The sequence below is a fragment of the Nomia melanderi genome, chromosome 12, assembly GCF_051020985.1.
Source record: "Nomia melanderi isolate GNS246 chromosome 12, iyNomMela1, whole genome shotgun sequence".
Classification (NCBI taxonomy): Eukaryota; Metazoa; Arthropoda; class Insecta; order Hymenoptera; family Halictidae; genus Nomia; species Nomia melanderi.
The window spans coordinates 12,199,099-12,215,213 of record NC_135010.1 but is presented as its reverse complement, the minus strand read 5'-3'; the positions used below and the strand labels follow the sequence as shown (position 1 = coordinate 12,215,213).

The 16,115-nt window shown below is 40.6% G+C and overlaps 2 protein-coding genes across 3 annotated transcripts; one reads left to right on the top strand and one right to left on the bottom strand.

Annotated features, from left to right (window-relative positions):
• Window positions 1-11,225: 11,225 nt before the first annotated feature.
• Window positions 11,226-13,001, top strand: Clp (cleavage and polyadenylation specificity factor subunit 4). Its single transcript, XM_031969987.2, has 4 exons — window positions 11,226-11,639; window positions 11,891-12,094; window positions 12,253-12,442; window positions 12,528-13,001. Exons 1-4 carry the CDS (start codon window positions 11,537-11,539, stop codon window positions 12,889-12,891), a joined length of 861 nt encoding a protein of 286 aa, XP_031825847.1. The 5' UTR covers window positions 11,226-11,536; the 3' UTR covers window positions 12,892-13,001.
• Window positions 13,002-13,128: 127 nt separating this feature from the next.
• Abp1 (Actin binding protein 1) lies at window positions 13,129-16,099 on the bottom strand. Of its 2 annotated transcripts, none has more exons than XM_031969985.2 (5): window positions 15,731-16,099; window positions 15,125-15,293; window positions 14,813-15,045; window positions 14,564-14,741; window positions 13,129-14,488 (listed from the first exon to the last, which is right to left on the bottom strand). In XM_031969985.2, the coding sequence occupies exons 1-5, from the start codon at window positions 15,829-15,831 to the stop codon at window positions 13,724-13,726; spliced, it is 1,446 nt and encodes a 481-aa protein (XP_031825845.1). In that variant the 5' UTR covers window positions 15,832-16,099; the 3' UTR covers window positions 13,129-13,723. The 2 variants fall into 2 exon arrangements, with proteins under 2 accessions (XP_031825845.1, XP_031825846.1); XM_031969986.2 differs by lacking the exon at window positions 15,731-16,099 and adding an exon at window positions 15,405-15,722.
• Window positions 16,100-16,115: the final 16 nt, after the last annotated feature.

Genomic DNA, 16,115 nt, shown 5'->3' with positions numbered 1-16,115 from the left:
TCTCTGGTCTACACTGGCCTACCTTCGGCTACCTTCGGCTACCTTCGGCTACCCTGGACCTCTCTGGCCTACCCTGGCCTACCCTGGCCTACCCTGGCCTACCCTGGCCTACCCTGGCCTACCCTGGCCTACCCTGGCCTACCCTGGCCTACCCTGGCCTACCTTGGGCTACCCTGGCCTACCTTGGGCTACCCTGGCCTACCTTGGGCTACCCTGGACCTCTGTGGGCATCAGTGGTCTACTCCTACCTTCACTCCAGGGCACTGGTGACCAGTACTGACTACCACTGATCAGTAGAGACTAATGCAGATCCATGGTGGCCAGTACTGATGGATGCCAATGGTCCTCGGGTCCTCCTAAGCTATGTACCGATTGCGAACAGCGATCGGTGAGTCGCATGCTCTTTTTTTTTTTAACTCCAGTCACCGATCATGTCGTAGGACGAATGGTCCGTAACGGCACCGGTGACTGGTGGTACCATTTTAGTAGTTTTTGAGTTTGTGAGTGCAGTGACCTCGGATATGCCTCTCGAGGCATACCCGAGAGTAGTAACATTTTTTGGTTTATTTCTTAGATAGGATAGGGTTTTCTTGTACGTCGCGTCTAACGTAAACTATATTAGCAACAATGCTTTGACTTTTTATCACATTATAAGTAACTTTGTAGTTTCGTATATAAGATATAAGACAACCTTCAACATTGAATATTAAGATAATATGACTGAGAACCTAGTGGTACATTAATTGTAACAATAGGTTCAGTCTAATTTTCGATTCCTACAGTTCGACTAACATACAGTCGATTGAAATGATTGATTATTCGCGTTAAAGTTAACTTAATCGGTGAAATATCACAGTAAATATCGTACAAGAAAACATTTCGCGACGGGTAGGTCTCTGAATCGAAGCAACTACTTGTAAAACATTCTTCTGATATTAGAAACAGATGCTTCGATAAAGGGATCACCTGAGGATTTTTGAAAATATGTTAAAAGTTTAAAATAGAATCAGTCATACTGCTATTTCACTTAGAGTCTCATTTTCTATTAAATTTAGATTTCTCTTATTGTTTTATTGAATATTACAGTAGTAGTACACTAGTACACTCTTCATTTCTAAAGTTAGAGAATATAATTTTTAATTTTGAGTCAATTAAAGTAATTGTTGAGAACCAAAGAACATTAGTCCGTTAGAAAAATCAGAAACTAACATGATTTTATAGCTAGGATTTTCAGGATATTGTTTCCATGCTCGTTGCTCGATCTCTCTCACGTGCCCAGGTGCTACTTGGGAGAGTGAGAGCAATGGGCATGATGAAATTGTTATTATTTAAACATGTGAGCGATTGGCAATGCTAACGTATCATGCCCGACGTATTATCCACTTGTGTGTGTGTGGTTAGGAAGTGGAAATGCGTCGGGCTTTTTAATATCATAAATGCTCTTTATACGTATATATTCCAGTTACTGAAAATGAAATAAATAAATTATTTGTGGAATATATGCACACTTTTCCTTATTCCCTTACTCAGTAGAGTACGAATGTTAACATATTAGAATACTTTGATCGTCCATACGTTGCCAAATGACATAAAGAACAGTAGAATTAAATTAATTTCAATGAATTGTTCATGCCAAGTAAAATATTTTCTCAAAGATCGTTAGCCATTGCCAGTCGATTTCAGGAATTGATAAATTAGAGTATGAGTGTGGTTGTTAGCGAACGTCCCGGGACGTTCTCTCTAGTCGTTAGGTTCTTTCATCAGAGACAGTCGTGGAATGATGTGTGTTTGTGAGAATGAGTCTTTTGCCCCTTTTTAAATATAGCTATAGGTAGGCAGGTAGCATACTCTCTGGAATGAATGTTAGATTTAAGTAGGCAGGGGCCGGTGCTGGCCGTCGTTTCTGCACGACGGTCAGTTACCGGGGAACTTGAAAAATCGGTTCAAAGTTGATAGCAAAACGGAGCATGCCGTTTGCTGATCAATCTTGATCTCGACTTTCCAAGTTCCACATAGATACCGCGGTCGCGATCGGTATTAGGCGCGATTAGGCGAAACGTTCGAACTTGCTCGATTGCACTGTCGAATGGTCGATGGCTGTTCCCGAGCCATTGGCCATTCGCTATCGAGCAAGCGCAGGGTTTCAGAAATGGCGGACGGCCGAAGAAACGAAGAGGCGTATGCCGAAGAGGCCCCGACAAAATGTCGCTCAAGAGGGCAACTATTAATGGCGCGCCATCTTAGCATGTAGATGGAGCGTCATTTTATGTTACTACTTTGTCACTGCACTCACTTTAGCTTCAGTAGAAATGGTGGTGGTAGTAGTAGAAGTAGTTGTAGTTGTATTGGGCTGGCCATAGCCGCCCCAACGTCCAGCAATGAGCATTTCGCGATTTTTAATTAGCGTTGCGAGACCAACACTACGGTTTGCATTAGAGTTGCGAATGATATAATCGCGATTTCGATTAGAATTGATTTTTATACTTGTCTTTTGAAATTTCCTTAAAAGTAACTTTGCGTATGACAAACACTGATCGCGTTTGAGTTTGATACTATCAAATATAAAGTTCGATTATGTTAATTAACACGAAGTTCTCTTAATTTTGATGTAGAGTTGCGATTAATTGAATAAACGCGTTTGAGAGTACGCACTTTATTAGATATAATTTTCATTTATTAATGTAGCGTTGCGAAATCAGTAGATCGCGGTTTTCTTAGTGTCGCGACAATAATTTTTCGCGTTGTCTTAGAGTTGCGTTATATTGAGTGCTCAAACATATGCTGGAACCATAAGAACCACAAAGCAGTTTGCGTTACTGCGAACTGTGGTTCTTTGCAGTCAAAATGGCTGCCCCATGTTCTTAAATATAGCGTTGCGTATAATAAACCTGGTGCACGCGAGTTATTCATTTTATATTAAATAAATTAGAGTTGCGATTGATACTGAATCCCTCGCGTTTTTATTTTATTGCGAGATTTGTAAAGTAGCGTTGCGATTAATCATACTTTTCGCGTTTCTTATTGAGATCTTTGCATATTTTATTAATCAGCGTGGCGAAACAGTAATGCACCTCTCGCGTTTATTATTGAAATATTTGTAAATTCCCTAAATTAGTGTTGCGACAGAAATGGTCCACTCTCGCGATTTTTATAGCACATATAATATACAGAGTGGACAGTCCCATTTTTTAAACAACCCTCCTTATATTCAGCTTCATTTAATTGAACAAAATTTACTGTCTAATCATGTGAGTTTCTGTTTCAGAGGAATTTGAGAGGGATACGAGATGGCATTCTATGATAAAAGTGGTATACATTTTAATTTTTCTTTTCATTTAATTTATTTAACCCTTTGAGTTTCTGTTTCAGGGAATATTATAAATATAATGGTAAGGAAAAATTGTATCCCTCTTCTTAGATTCAATTTCTTAAATTATATTCATCTACTAATCGAATAAGTCAGTTTCTGTTGCAGAGAGGAATGTTTAATGCAATATTAATCTAATTTTATTTTAACATTGACACACTATGAACTTATTGTACATATTTACAATTCCCCTGTAACCATTTTACAAATGCGTATTCTATTTCAGAATAGACTCAAGAAAGAAGACAGCCGCCGATGGATTAGTATAATGTTAACTGCGATAGAAATAAGTGCGTTTAGAATAAGTGCGTTAAATATAAGCGCGTTAACAATAAGTGCGTTAAACACAAGACTTCGATGTAGAAAGGGAGGTCGATGGAATTGAATGTCCATCCACCTCCCAGGGTCTCCTCGCAGCAACCTCCACGTGGTAGACCTGGAAACTGGCAGCATCGCCGATAGAGTAGTTCCTATCGAGGATGGTGCTAGGCCAATGGCTGCGAAATTTTGTTGAATATGTCGAGTAGTTATTCGTTAGATTCATTCGCTTTCGCCTGTTTCTCGTTTTACTCCGGTTCACTTAGCCATGCATGCAAGTGAATCGGCCGCGAGTCAGGCCAGTCAGCGCTGCAGTGTTGTAACTCGATGTGACCGATTCAAAGGGTTATGATGGTGGGGTCCGGTTTGTACCCCGTGGGAAGGGATGCTAGTTGTCCTGTGCCCATCAAAGCCAGAATCGTCACGGAGATCCCAGCAATGGGTGAACGTTGGCGCCGGTGGAGATCATCCTCTGTCCTGGAGATGAGGAAGCATCGGACCTCAACACTGTAGTTCTGCCTGTCTTGCTCGCGGTTTGCTCGCGCACCCTTCTTTTTAATCAGGGACTTCTTCTCTGATTTCTCTAATTGTCGAATCGAGGACTTCCTCCTCGATTCTCTCCCTTTGCTTTTGGCCCGATAATTGCTCGACATATATGCCACCGATATACAATTGTATAAATCTAAGCTAAGTTAGTATTAAGCATGCGAAAGAAGACGTCGATCATCCGCCGTGGGATTATTATAATATTAAATGCGATAGACATAAGTGCGTTAAAGATAAGACTTAGATTTAGAACGGGAGGTCGGTGGAATTGAATTTCCACCTACCTCCCAGGGTCCCTCGCAGCAACCTCCACGCGGTGGACCTGGAAACTAGCAGTATCGCCGATAGTGGTGGCCATCGAGGATATTGCTAGGCTAATTGGCTGCGACACTGTATAAAATATGTCGAGTAGTTATTCTTTAGAGTCATTCTCTTATTCCGCCCGTTTTTCCATTTATTCCGATTCACTTAGCCATGTATGCAAGTGAATCGGCCGTGTTTCGGCCAGTCAGCGCTACAGTGTCGTAAGTCGATGTGATCGATTCGAAAGGTCATGATGGTGGACTCAGGACCGGTACCATGTTACCGGTACGAGTCTGTGGGTACGGAAATTTTATATATAGTCCCGAGCCCATCGAAGCCATAATTGTCACGGAGATCCTCTCCTTCGTAATACGCTCGCGCCCTTTAGGGCAGAGTGTTGGGGAGAAATGGGGGAACGCTGGCGCCGGCCGAGATCATCCTCTGATTGATTAGATGAGGGATCATCGGAACTCGGCACTGTAGTTCTGCCTGTCCTGACCACGGTTTGCTTCGCGCCACCGTGATTTTGCCTTTTTTAATCAGAGACTTCTTCTCTGATTTCTCATTTTCGAATCAAGAACTTCCTTCTTGATTCGCCCCCTTTGCTTCTTGTCCCAATAATTGCTCGACATATTCGCGAATGATGTACAGTTTCATAAGTCTAAATTAAGTTAGAAGTATGATTGTATTCCCGATACAATCATACAAGTATAAAACGTGCCGAGTAATTAATCATTATTTTAATTCACTCGTTTCGCTTGTCTCTCCTTACTCCGATTCACTTTGCCATGTATGCAAATGATAATTACTCGGCATTCTGCGACTAAATTATAGTTCAAGCTATTTGTTAAGGCTAATCTAAGTTAGAATTAAGCGTGCGAAAGAATACATCGATCATCCGCCGTGGGATACTTCATCGTTTCGCCGAGGGATCATTATAATTTTAAGAACGATAGATATAAATTGCGTTAAAGATAAGATTTAGGATTAGAACGGGAGGTCGGTGGAATTGAATTTCCACCTACCTCCCAGGGTCCCTCGCAGCAACCTCCACGTGGTAGACCTGGAAACTAGCAGCATCGCCGATAGAGTAGTTCCTATCGAGGATGCTGCTAGGCCAATGGCTGCGAAATTTTGTTGAATATGTCGAGTAGTTATACTTTAGAGTCATTCTCTTATTCCGCCTGTTTCTCCATTTATTCCGATTCACTTTGCCATGTATGCAAGTGATCGGCCGTCTGTCAAATCAGTCAGTTCCACTGTGCTTGAGATCGATGTCCGAGTTGAAAGATTACCGGTGGTGCGCACCGTAGGGCGATGGTGCTCGCGCCATCGTCCATCGCGGCAGTCAGTGTCGGAATCCTACTTCGAATTCTTCGGAATTCGCAAGTTAATGGGAATCCGGCACTGGCCCGTGACCATCCTCTGATCCGTAGGCGAGGGCATCATGATTCAGTGCAGTGGTTCTGACTGATTTGACAGCGGTTTGCTTCTTGTCGCGATAATTGCTCGACATTCTGCGACTAAATTATAGTTCAAGCTATTTGTTAAGGCTAAGATAAGTTAGAAGTAAGATTGCGAATGAAGACGTATCGTCCGCCGTGGGATACTTCGTCAGCTCAACAAAGAAGACAGCCGCCGTGGGATTACAATTAAGTGTATCGATAAATGCGCTTAGAATAAGATTTGGAATGAGAATGGGTGGTGGATGATTGTAGAATTTAAGATATTCATTAAGGCTAAGGTAAGTTAGAATTAAGCGTGCGAAAGAAGACGTCGATCATCCGCCGTGGGATACTTCATCGTTTCGCCGTTCGATTATTATAATATTGAGAACGATAGATATAAATGCGTTAAAGATAAGCTTTAGAATTAGAACGGGAGGTCGGTGGAATTGAATTTCCACCTACCTCCTAGGGTCCCTCGCAGCAACCTCCACGCGGTAGACCTGGAAACTAGCAGCATCGCCGATAGAGTAGTTCCTATCGAGGATACTGCTAGGCCAATGGCTGCGAAATGGTCTAAATATGTCGAGTAGTTATTCTTTAACTTGATTCTGCGATTTTTAACTGAATTCGCCCGTTTCTCAATTTGCTCCGATTCACTTAGCCATGTACGCAAGTGAATCGGCCGCGTCAGATCAGTCAGCGCTGCAGTGTCGTAACTCGGTGCGACCGATTCGAAAGATTATGATGGTGGGTTCCGGTAGGTTCCCGTGGGGAGGGACACAAGTTGTCCTGTGCCCATCAAAGCCAGAATCGTCACGGAGATCCCAGCAATGGGTGAACGTTGGCGCCGGTGGAGATCATCCTCTGATCCGTAGATGAGGAAGCACCGGACCTCGACACTGCAGTTCTGCCTGCTCTGCTCGCGGTTTGCTCGCGTCACCCTGATTTTGCCTATTTTCAGTCAGAGACTTCTTCTCTGATTTCTCATGCTCGAATCAAGGGCTTCTTCCTTGATTCGCCCCCTCTGTTTCTCGCTTCGATAATTCCTCGACATATCTGCGACCAATGCGTAGTTTGATAAGGCTAAGCTAAGGTAGAATTAAGATTGCATCCCCTAATTGTCTCGCGTCATCTCATTCTCGAGTCGAGGACTTCTTCCTCGATTCATTCCCCTTACTGCGATGATTGTAGAATTTAAGATATGCGTTGAAGTTAAGCTAAGTTAGAATTACGAAAGAAGACGTCGATCATCCACCGAGGGACACTTCATCGTTTCGAGCGATTATTATATTAAGAGCGATAGATATAAGTGCGTTAATTGCTCGTTGCGCCCAATGCTCGAATCAAGGACTTCTTCCTTGGTTCGATTCCTATACTGCGATGATTCTATAATAAAATTTATGCGTTGCGACTAAACTGCGTTAGAATTAAGCGTGCGAAAGAAGACGTCGATCATCCGCCGTGGGATACTTCATCATTTCACCGTTCGATTATTATAATATTGAAAACGATAGATATTAAGTGCGTTAGAGATAAGATTTAGAATTAGAACGGGAGGTCGGTGGAATTGAGTTTCCACCTACCTCCCAGGGTCCCTCGCAGCAACCTCCACGTGGTAGACCTGGAAACTAGCAGCATCGCCGATAGAGTAGTTCCTATCGAGGATACTGCTAGGCCAATGGCTGCGAATTGTGTAAAATATGCCGAGTAGTTATTCTTTAGCTTGATTCTCTGATTCCGCCTGTTTCAATGTATCCGGTTCACTTGGCCATGCTTGCAAGTGCATCGGGCCGTGTGACGCCAGTCAGTTCTGCAGTTCCGAGTCTCGGTGCTCTGACTCGAAGTAAGATCATGACGGACCACCGTGGGCCGTATGGTGCTCGCGCCGACGGCTCACGGTACTGCTCTTCCGAGGATCCTACTTCTTTGTAAACCGCCCCTAGTCCTGTGCTATGCCACGGGGCCGGGCGTGGAGAAGTTAACGGGAACCTAAGATGAGCACGTGTCCGTCCGCTGATCCGAAAAGGGCAGAGCACCGTTACTCGGGACTGTGGTTCTGACTGGTTGATCGCGGTTTGCTCGCGTCACCCTCCTTTTTAAATCAGAGACTTCTTCTCTGATTTTTCCAATCGTCGAATCAAGGACTTCCTCCTTGATTCGCACCCTTTGCTTCTTGGTCCGATAATTGCTCGGCATATCTGCGACCGATGCGTAGTTTTATACTGCGAAAGTAAGTTAGAATTAAGACCGTATCCCCAATTTTGCTCTTGCTGAATCAGAGACTTCTTCTCTGATTCGTCTCGCGCTTGAATCAAGGACTTCTTCCTTGCTTCACTCCCTATACTGCGATGACTGCGTAATAAAAATAATGCGTTGCGACTGAACTGCGTTAGAATTAAGCGTGCGAAGGAAGACGTCGACCATCCTCCGTGGGATCCTCCATCATTTCAGACTCGAGAAAGAAGAGCCGCCGTGGGATTATTTTAATGCGCGTTAGTAATAAGTGCGATAATAATAAATACGTTTAATATTAAGGTTTAGAATAAGAACGGGAGGTCGGTGGAATTGAATTTCCACCTACCTCCCAGGGTCCCTAGCAGCAACCTCCACGTGGTAGACCTGGAAACTAGCAGCATCGCCGATATTGCGCTTATCGAGGATGCTGCTAGGCCAATGGCTGCGAAATTTTGTTGAATATGTCGAGTAGTTATTCGTTAGATTCATTCGCTTTCGCCTGTTTCTCGTTTTACTCCGGTTCACTTAGCCATGCATGCAAGTGAATCGGCCGCGAGTCAGGCCAGTCAGCGCTGCAGTGTTGTAACTCGATGTGACCGATTCAAAGGGTTATGATGGTGGGGTCCGGTTTGTACCCCGTGGGAAGGGATGCTAGTTGTCCTGTGCCCATCAAAGCCAGAATCGTCACGGAGATCCCAGCAATGGGTGAACGTTGGCGCCGGTGGAGATCATCCTCTGTCCTGGAGATGAGGAAGCATCGGACCTCAACACTGTAGTTCTGCCTGTCTTGCTCGCGGTTTGCTCGCGTCACCCTTCTTTTTAATCAGGGACTTCTTCTCTGATTTCTCTAATTGTCGAATCGAGGACTTCCTCCTCGATTCTCTCCCTTTGTTTTTGGCCCGATAATTGCTCGACATATATGCCACCGATATACAATTGTATAAATCTAAGCTAAGTTAGTGTTAAGCATGCGTCAATCATCCGCCGTGGGACACTTCATCGTTTCGCCGAGGGATTATTATAATATTAAATGCGATAGACATAAGTGCGTTAAAGATAAGACTTAGATTTAGAACGGGAGGTCGGTGGAATTGAATTTCCACCCACCTCCCAGGGTCCCTCGCAGCAACCTCCACGCGGTGGACCTGGAAACTAGCAGCATCGCCGATAGAGTAGTTCCTATCGAGGATACTGCTAGGCCAATGGCTGCGAAATGGTCTAGATATGTCGAGTAGTTATTCTTTAGCTTGATTCTCTGATCTTTAACCGATTTCGCCCGTTTCTCAATTTGCTCCGATTCACTTAGCCATGTACGCAAGTGAATCGGCCGCGTCAGATCAGTCAGCGCTGCAGTGTCGTAACTCGGTGCGACCGATTCGAAAGATTATGATGGTGGGTTCCGGTAGGTTCCCGTGGGGAGGGACACAAGTTGTCCTGTGCCCATCGAAGCCAGAATCGTCACGGAGATCCCAGCAATGGGTGAACGTTGGCGCCGGTGGAGATCATCCTCTGATCCGTAGATGAGGAAGCATCGGACCTCGACACTGCAGTTCTGCCTGCTCTGCTCGCGGTTTGCTCGCGTCACCCTGATTTTGCCTATTTTCAGTCAGAGACTTCTTCTCTGATTTCTCGTCTTCGAACCAAGGGCTTCTCCTTTGATTCGCCCCCTCTGTTTCTTGCTTCGATATTTCCTCGACATATCTGCGACCAGTGCGTAGTTTCATAAGGCTAAACTAAGGTAGAATTAAGATTGCATCCCCTAATTGTCTCGCGTCATCTCATTCTCGAGTCCCCTTATTGCGATGATTGTAGAATTTAAGGTGTGCGTTAAAGCTAAGCTAAGTTAGAATTAAGCGTGCGAAAGAATACATCGATCATCCGCCGTGGGATACTTCATCGTTTCGCCGGGGGATTATTATAAGTTTACGAACGATAGACATAAGTGCGTTAAAGATAAGACTTAGATTTAGAACGGGAGGTCGGTGGAACTGAATGTCCACCCACCTCCCAGGGTCCCTCGCAGCAACCTCCACGTGGTGGACCTGGAAACTAGCAGCATCTCCAATAAAGTTATTCCGATCGAGGATGCTGCTAGGCTAATGGCTGCGAAATTGTACGATCCATGTAAAAATCTGACAAGTAATTGTAACAAATAGTAATTGACTTTATCTTCAATCTACATTACCGCCATATTGGCTACGCATAGTGACCAGTGACGTCATCTATCTATAAAACGCGATAGCAATTGATGTGTCTTGATACTTTCACAATAATTAATCCACCTGGTGCTGACCTGTTTATTTATTGTTCTTTATTCGATATATTATCATTTACAATGTCCACTAAATTATAATGTTGAAATATTTTTATCAACTTCTATGACGACTTGTTTCTGACTATTTACAAAAAGAGTATCACGAGTATTAACAAAAGGATTTTAAAATTTATAGTTAAACGATTTCTAATAACAAATAGAAATTGACTTTATCTACAATCTACATTACCGCCATATTGGCTACACATAGTGACCACTGACGTCATCTATCTATAAAACGCGATAACAATTGATTAGTCTTCATACTTTCACAATAAATAATCCACCTGGTGCTGGCCTGTTTATTTATCGTTCTTTATTCATTTACAATGTCCACTAAATTATAATGTTGAAATATTTTTATCGACTTCTATGACGAATCGTTTATAACTGATGATTTACAAAAAGAATTTCACGAGTATTAACAAAAGAATTTAAGAAATGTATAGTTAAACTATTTATAATAACAAATAGTAATTGACTTTATCTACAAGTAGATACCGACATTACCAACACATTGGCTACAGACTTTGTGTTTGTCGTTCCTTATGTCTGTCTTTGTCTTACTCATTGCAAGGATAGGGTGAAACATCTGACAAAACCTTTACCGTTAGATGGCGAGTCTGCCGTATACCCCTGAAATTTTCTATCTTTGTCATACTCATTGCTAGGATAAGGATAACGCTCAATTTTTCCACTCTATCTTGTCTCTCGTCGATGGTTGTGCTGTGATGAAAGTTTTCAGTATCATCGGCACACATAACAGACCACGATGGCGTGTGCGGTAAATCAGAGTTGTTGAGGATTTATGGAATAATAGACGGTGTAAATAAAAGATATTTTTGAATGGAGAATTCACGGAGATATAGCTGAAATGTATACCCGTATGAAGAAATAAGAATTGTTGTGTAGAAAACTTGGTTTACAAATGAAGTATTTAGTTGATGTAGCATAGTCGGTGAACTGGTATACTTGACTGTGATTGTTGAAAGATTTGAAATAATAATGGAGTGCATAGTAGCGAATGTGGATCACATGCGATTTGATATTGAAATTGCTCTCGACGAACAGTATGGAGCACTTCCTTTACCATTTACTGGAATGGACAGTACGTAATTGTTTCTTAAATTTAGAAGAATGCGTTCGTTTTTAGGTTATACAACAGAAAACATGAAAGTTTATGCGACATAAACTTGACAAAATTGTTCGGTTTAAGTATAATCCAATGAAATTAAATAAACGACACTGTATTGTGTTCAGAATGTTTAACGATATCCTCGACTTTTTAATTTTACGTCTATTGTATTTACCTTTCAACTCTTGGGTTTTACCTAAATGCTGTCTTAATGTCGTTTATAGAATCCACTGCTGCAGTATGTCAGTTTTATCCAAGAGGCACCTGCATTAAAGGAGCTTCTTGTCCGTTTAGGCATGTCAGAGGGGATCGTACAATTGTTTGTAAACATTGGTTGAGAGGTCTTTGTAAAAAGGGTGATCAGTGTGAATTTTTACATGAATATGACATGACCAAAATGCCAGAATGTTACTTCTATTCTAGATTTAGTAAGTGCCCTATGTATGGATCGTACGTTATGTTTCTTCTAAGAATATAATTTACCATTCACACAGTTATATCTTTCAAGATATCAAGTATCTTCTTTTCATTGGTATTACCAAGTTTTCTTAAAAGAAATGTGTTAAAATCAGTTATGAATTATTAGATGCCTGTCACAATAAGGAATGCCCATTCTTACACATTGACCCGGAAACTAAAGTCAGAGATTGTCCTTGGTATGATCGTGGATTTTGTAGGCATGGACCGTTGTGTAGACACAGACATGTGAGACGTGTTCTTTGTATGGCATATTTAGCTGGGTTCTGTCCTGAGGGATCAAATTGTAAATTCATGCAGTAAGTTCAATGCTGTCTTGATCTTGAAAATTTATTTTACTCGCATTTATCAATGTTTTGTACATTATTTTTTTGATACTTTTAGTCCAAGATTTGAATTACCAGCTGTACAAGATATGCAACCAAAAGAAGGGAAGAAAGTAATGATCACGTGTCATTTCTGTGGAGAAGGTGGCCATAAAGCTATTTATTGCAATAAAATGCCACCAGATGTACGGGAAGCTCAAGTTAGACAAGAAATAGAAGGTAATTCTCATGCGGCACATCATATGAATATGCACAATGGACCACCTTCCCGAGGACCACAAAAACCTTTGGAAGAAGTCACGTGTTACAAATGTGGGACAAAAGGTCATTATGCCAACAAATGTCCAAAGGGTCACTTAGCTTTCTTAAGTCATGCAGGAGGCAGTGGAAGTGGAAATCAGAATCAAAATTATCGCAGATGATTTCATTTACTTTATTTGTACAACATTAATATTGTAATTTTATTTTATTTTAATAAGATCACTTACCTGTAAAAATTTCTATATCACATAGTAAACTAAGTTTAATACAACTGATTTGACATTACTTATTAATACATACGCTCCAGCACCTACATATGAGATAAAATAAGAGTATTAACAGAATGAAACTAAAGTTATTTAAATTCTATGGACATTGGAGGCTAGAATATCAGAAGATACTATAACAAATTTAAGTATTTATTTAAAGAATTAAACGTGTTCCTAAGTAGGTAGTTATTACATCTCGTAAATGTATTTAAAGGGTGTTTGCTAAGTTATTAAATACGCTATTCTTACAATTGCATCGATTTCCGACAGAGGATGTTATAAAAACATATACTCGTTTACAGCTAATTCTTTCATACGTGACGGTAAACATGGGAAGACGTACTTCGCCATTCGTATATATATTGGCATTATAAGACTATTAGAGTTCAAAATTTTGACCGCTAAAATATTAACAATAATTATATCTTGCATAATTACTATTCGAAGTATAAAATTCCTTCGGTTAATGAGCGTGCACCAAATATTTAAATTTAAACGTAATTTCTTTTTCATTTGTATATATGCATTTACCTACTACTTGTTTATTTTAGAATATCAAGATACGATTAAAATTGAATGTTCTGCATTAAAAAAAACAAAAAGAATAGGAAATTACCGAAACAAAAATACTGTATTACATTTTATATCCAAAAAAGCAAGTACTGTTTCTTTTAAATTAAAAAAAGAAAAAAGAAAATATTCTAATTTCACAAGCTTCTTTTTATCATGTTGTATTATACTCAATAACTTCAACATAATTAGCGGGAAAAAGCCCGTACGTTCCGTCAGGTCCGAGACCTTGCCACCATCCCTCGTCAATGGCGTCTATATGTGTAATAATGTCACCAGGATCGAAAGTAATTTCTGTATCATCAGCCGCTTGATAATCGTACAAGGCTCTCGCTTTCATTCCTTCGTTGTTTGCATCGAAATATAAGTACTGTCCGTCCATTTGACTGTATAATTCGTTCTCTTCGGTAACTGCTTCCTTCGTCACTGGTGGTTGTTCAGACTCTTCTTGTGGCTCAGTTGTTTTAGATTCTATAGATTGACTTTGAGTCGGAGGTGTATTTGAAGCGGTATTTGTAGTTGCTTCTAAGTTGTGTGCTTTATTTACTTCAGTCTTTATTTCTTCCTGTGCTTTAGTTTGAGGTATTTCCTTCTGTTGACCCTCTTCTAGCGCTTTCTTAGCTGCCTCCACGTGGCTATTCTTTTGTACATATTGTTGTTGTACCGAGGTAGACTTCATCTGACCCGCAGCCGAGTTCTGCTCGAAAACTGCTCGCGCGTTTATTGTTCTTTGAGCAATTAATTGTTGCGTTTCTTTACTTCTCTGACGTCGCAACTCTTCACTTCGCGATTTATGATCGTCCTCAAGCTCGTTACTATAATGTTGACTTGCTGCCATTTGATTGCGTTTATTATGCGCCTCCTCCGCCCGTTGTTCTGCCAGTTTTTGTCGTGCTATTGAATTTTCTTTGGCAGTGACCTATAATAGAATTGAAATTGTATCAGTAATACATTTTATAATAAACATCGGAGATTTGAAATTTGTAGTACTCACTTGTTGTTCTCTAAGCATCGCTTCTTTCTCTTCTCTTTTTCTAACTTCTTCTTCAAGTCTCAAACGTTCTTTCTCAGACTTAATACGTTCCTGCTCCAATCTCTTCTTTTCTTCCAGTTCTTCTTTTTGCCAAAACTGGTCACGTTCGATTGCATTTATCTCTTGCTCTGGGATCACTCTGTTAAGTATATTCTCATTAAAATAGAAATCAAATGCCTACATAGTAAAGCTAAGATATGTTGTACACACCTTCGATACGTGGTACCAACTGGACCTGTATTACCTTCATTTTCACCTCTGGGTTCATTAAATTTATACGCAGATGCAGTTGCTCTAGCCAGTTTCTCCATAATGAAATCTACTTCTACATCATCTTCATTGCGTGCGGTAAGCGTTATATGAGCACCTTTCAGTAATTTTTCTACATCTCTAATATGATTTGCACATGTCCCCTTTCTAACTATAGGAGCACCTTCTCCTTGCTAAAATATGAATACTTCAATATTAGTTTAAAACTGTACTATAAACAAACATATAAAATTCAGTTACATGATATCTTACCCAGTTTATTAACAGACATTTTGGCAGACTTGTTTTAGTGTCTATTACTCGACAAAAGGCATACATGATATGACTACCATTTAAATGGTCAATCATCTCCTCCAATCCACCACTTCCAGTTCCAACAACTTTTAAATTGTTAGTTTGTCCTTCATATCCGTATACAGCCCTGTTTAAAATTTATAATAAAGATACACTTAAAGATAAAAGGAAGAAAACAGAGTACAACAATATTGATATAAACAACATTGTTAGTAGTCATACATTCTATATAAAGTACCTAACAAGATCAATATACATTAAGATAAACTTAAAAGTATATTTCTTATTGATTAGAAAGCAATATTCACTCTACAATTTGAAAATCTGTTTTAATGTTTCATTGTGTGTACTGAAACCTGTACTATCTGAACTTTATGACAGTAACTGATAATTGTACATCTAGGGCTATTTATATAAAACCACTAAGGTTCGAGAAATAACATCTAAATATGGAAATACAATTTATTTTTGGTATTTAGCCGATCGAGTGCATCAATTGTATAACATTGGTGCATAGCCGGGACGACAAAATATAACAGCGAAGGAAGAGAGATGCAAGCCTACCAGTTAGTAGACGATTTATCGTCGACTACGCTGTGCCAGGCAGCCACCAAGGCGTCTTTATTTTTCGTTAAATTAATTGACATGTTCCCCGAGCAATTCATAGGAGATCAAGAGTAACAACGAATCCGATCAGGTTGCTACTGGCGAATTAATGTCACAGACGCATCTTCTCGTTTCGCCTTTTTGATTAAATGTCAACGCCCTTTTGGTACCAACCGCAAAGCGGCAATCTTACTGTACAAGCAACGCATTCTAATCGTTTTATATATAATTCAATGATCTTTCACTTTATTGTTATAAATCTATACGAGACTCGGTGTATGTGAAAATATGTTTTAATAAAAGTTTATTGAAAAGACATCCTTGATGATATTCTTGAAGGCTA

What these genes read in the sequence shown, in the direction of transcription:
- Abp1 (XM_031969985.2), bottom strand. Translation starts at nt 15,831, where the DNA reads ATGAATTGCTCGGGGAACATGTCAATTAATTTAACGAAAAATAAAGAC. An exon ending in GTTGGTACCACGTATCGAAG is followed by an intron (nt 14,742 to 14,812) that starts GTGTGTACAACA and finishes TATACTTAACAG; the next exon opens with AGTGATCCCAGAGCAAGAGA. An exon ending in CGATGCTTAGAGAACAACAA is followed by an intron (nt 14,489 to 14,563) that starts GTGAGTACTACA and finishes ATTCTATTATAG; the next exon opens with GTCACTGCCAAAGAAAATTC.
- Clp (XM_031969987.2), top strand. Translation starts at nt 11,537, where the DNA reads ATGGAGTGCATAGTAGCGAATGTGGATCACATGCGATTTGATATTGAA. An exon ending in ACCATTTACTGGAATGGACA is followed by an intron (nt 11,640 to 11,890) that starts GTACGTAATTGT and finishes TGTCGTTTATAG; the next exon opens with AATCCACTGCTGCAGTATGT. An exon ending in TTACTTCTATTCTAGATTTA is followed by an intron (nt 12,095 to 12,252) that starts GTAAGTGCCCTA and finishes ATGAATTATTAG; the next exon opens with ATGCCTGTCACAATAAGGAA.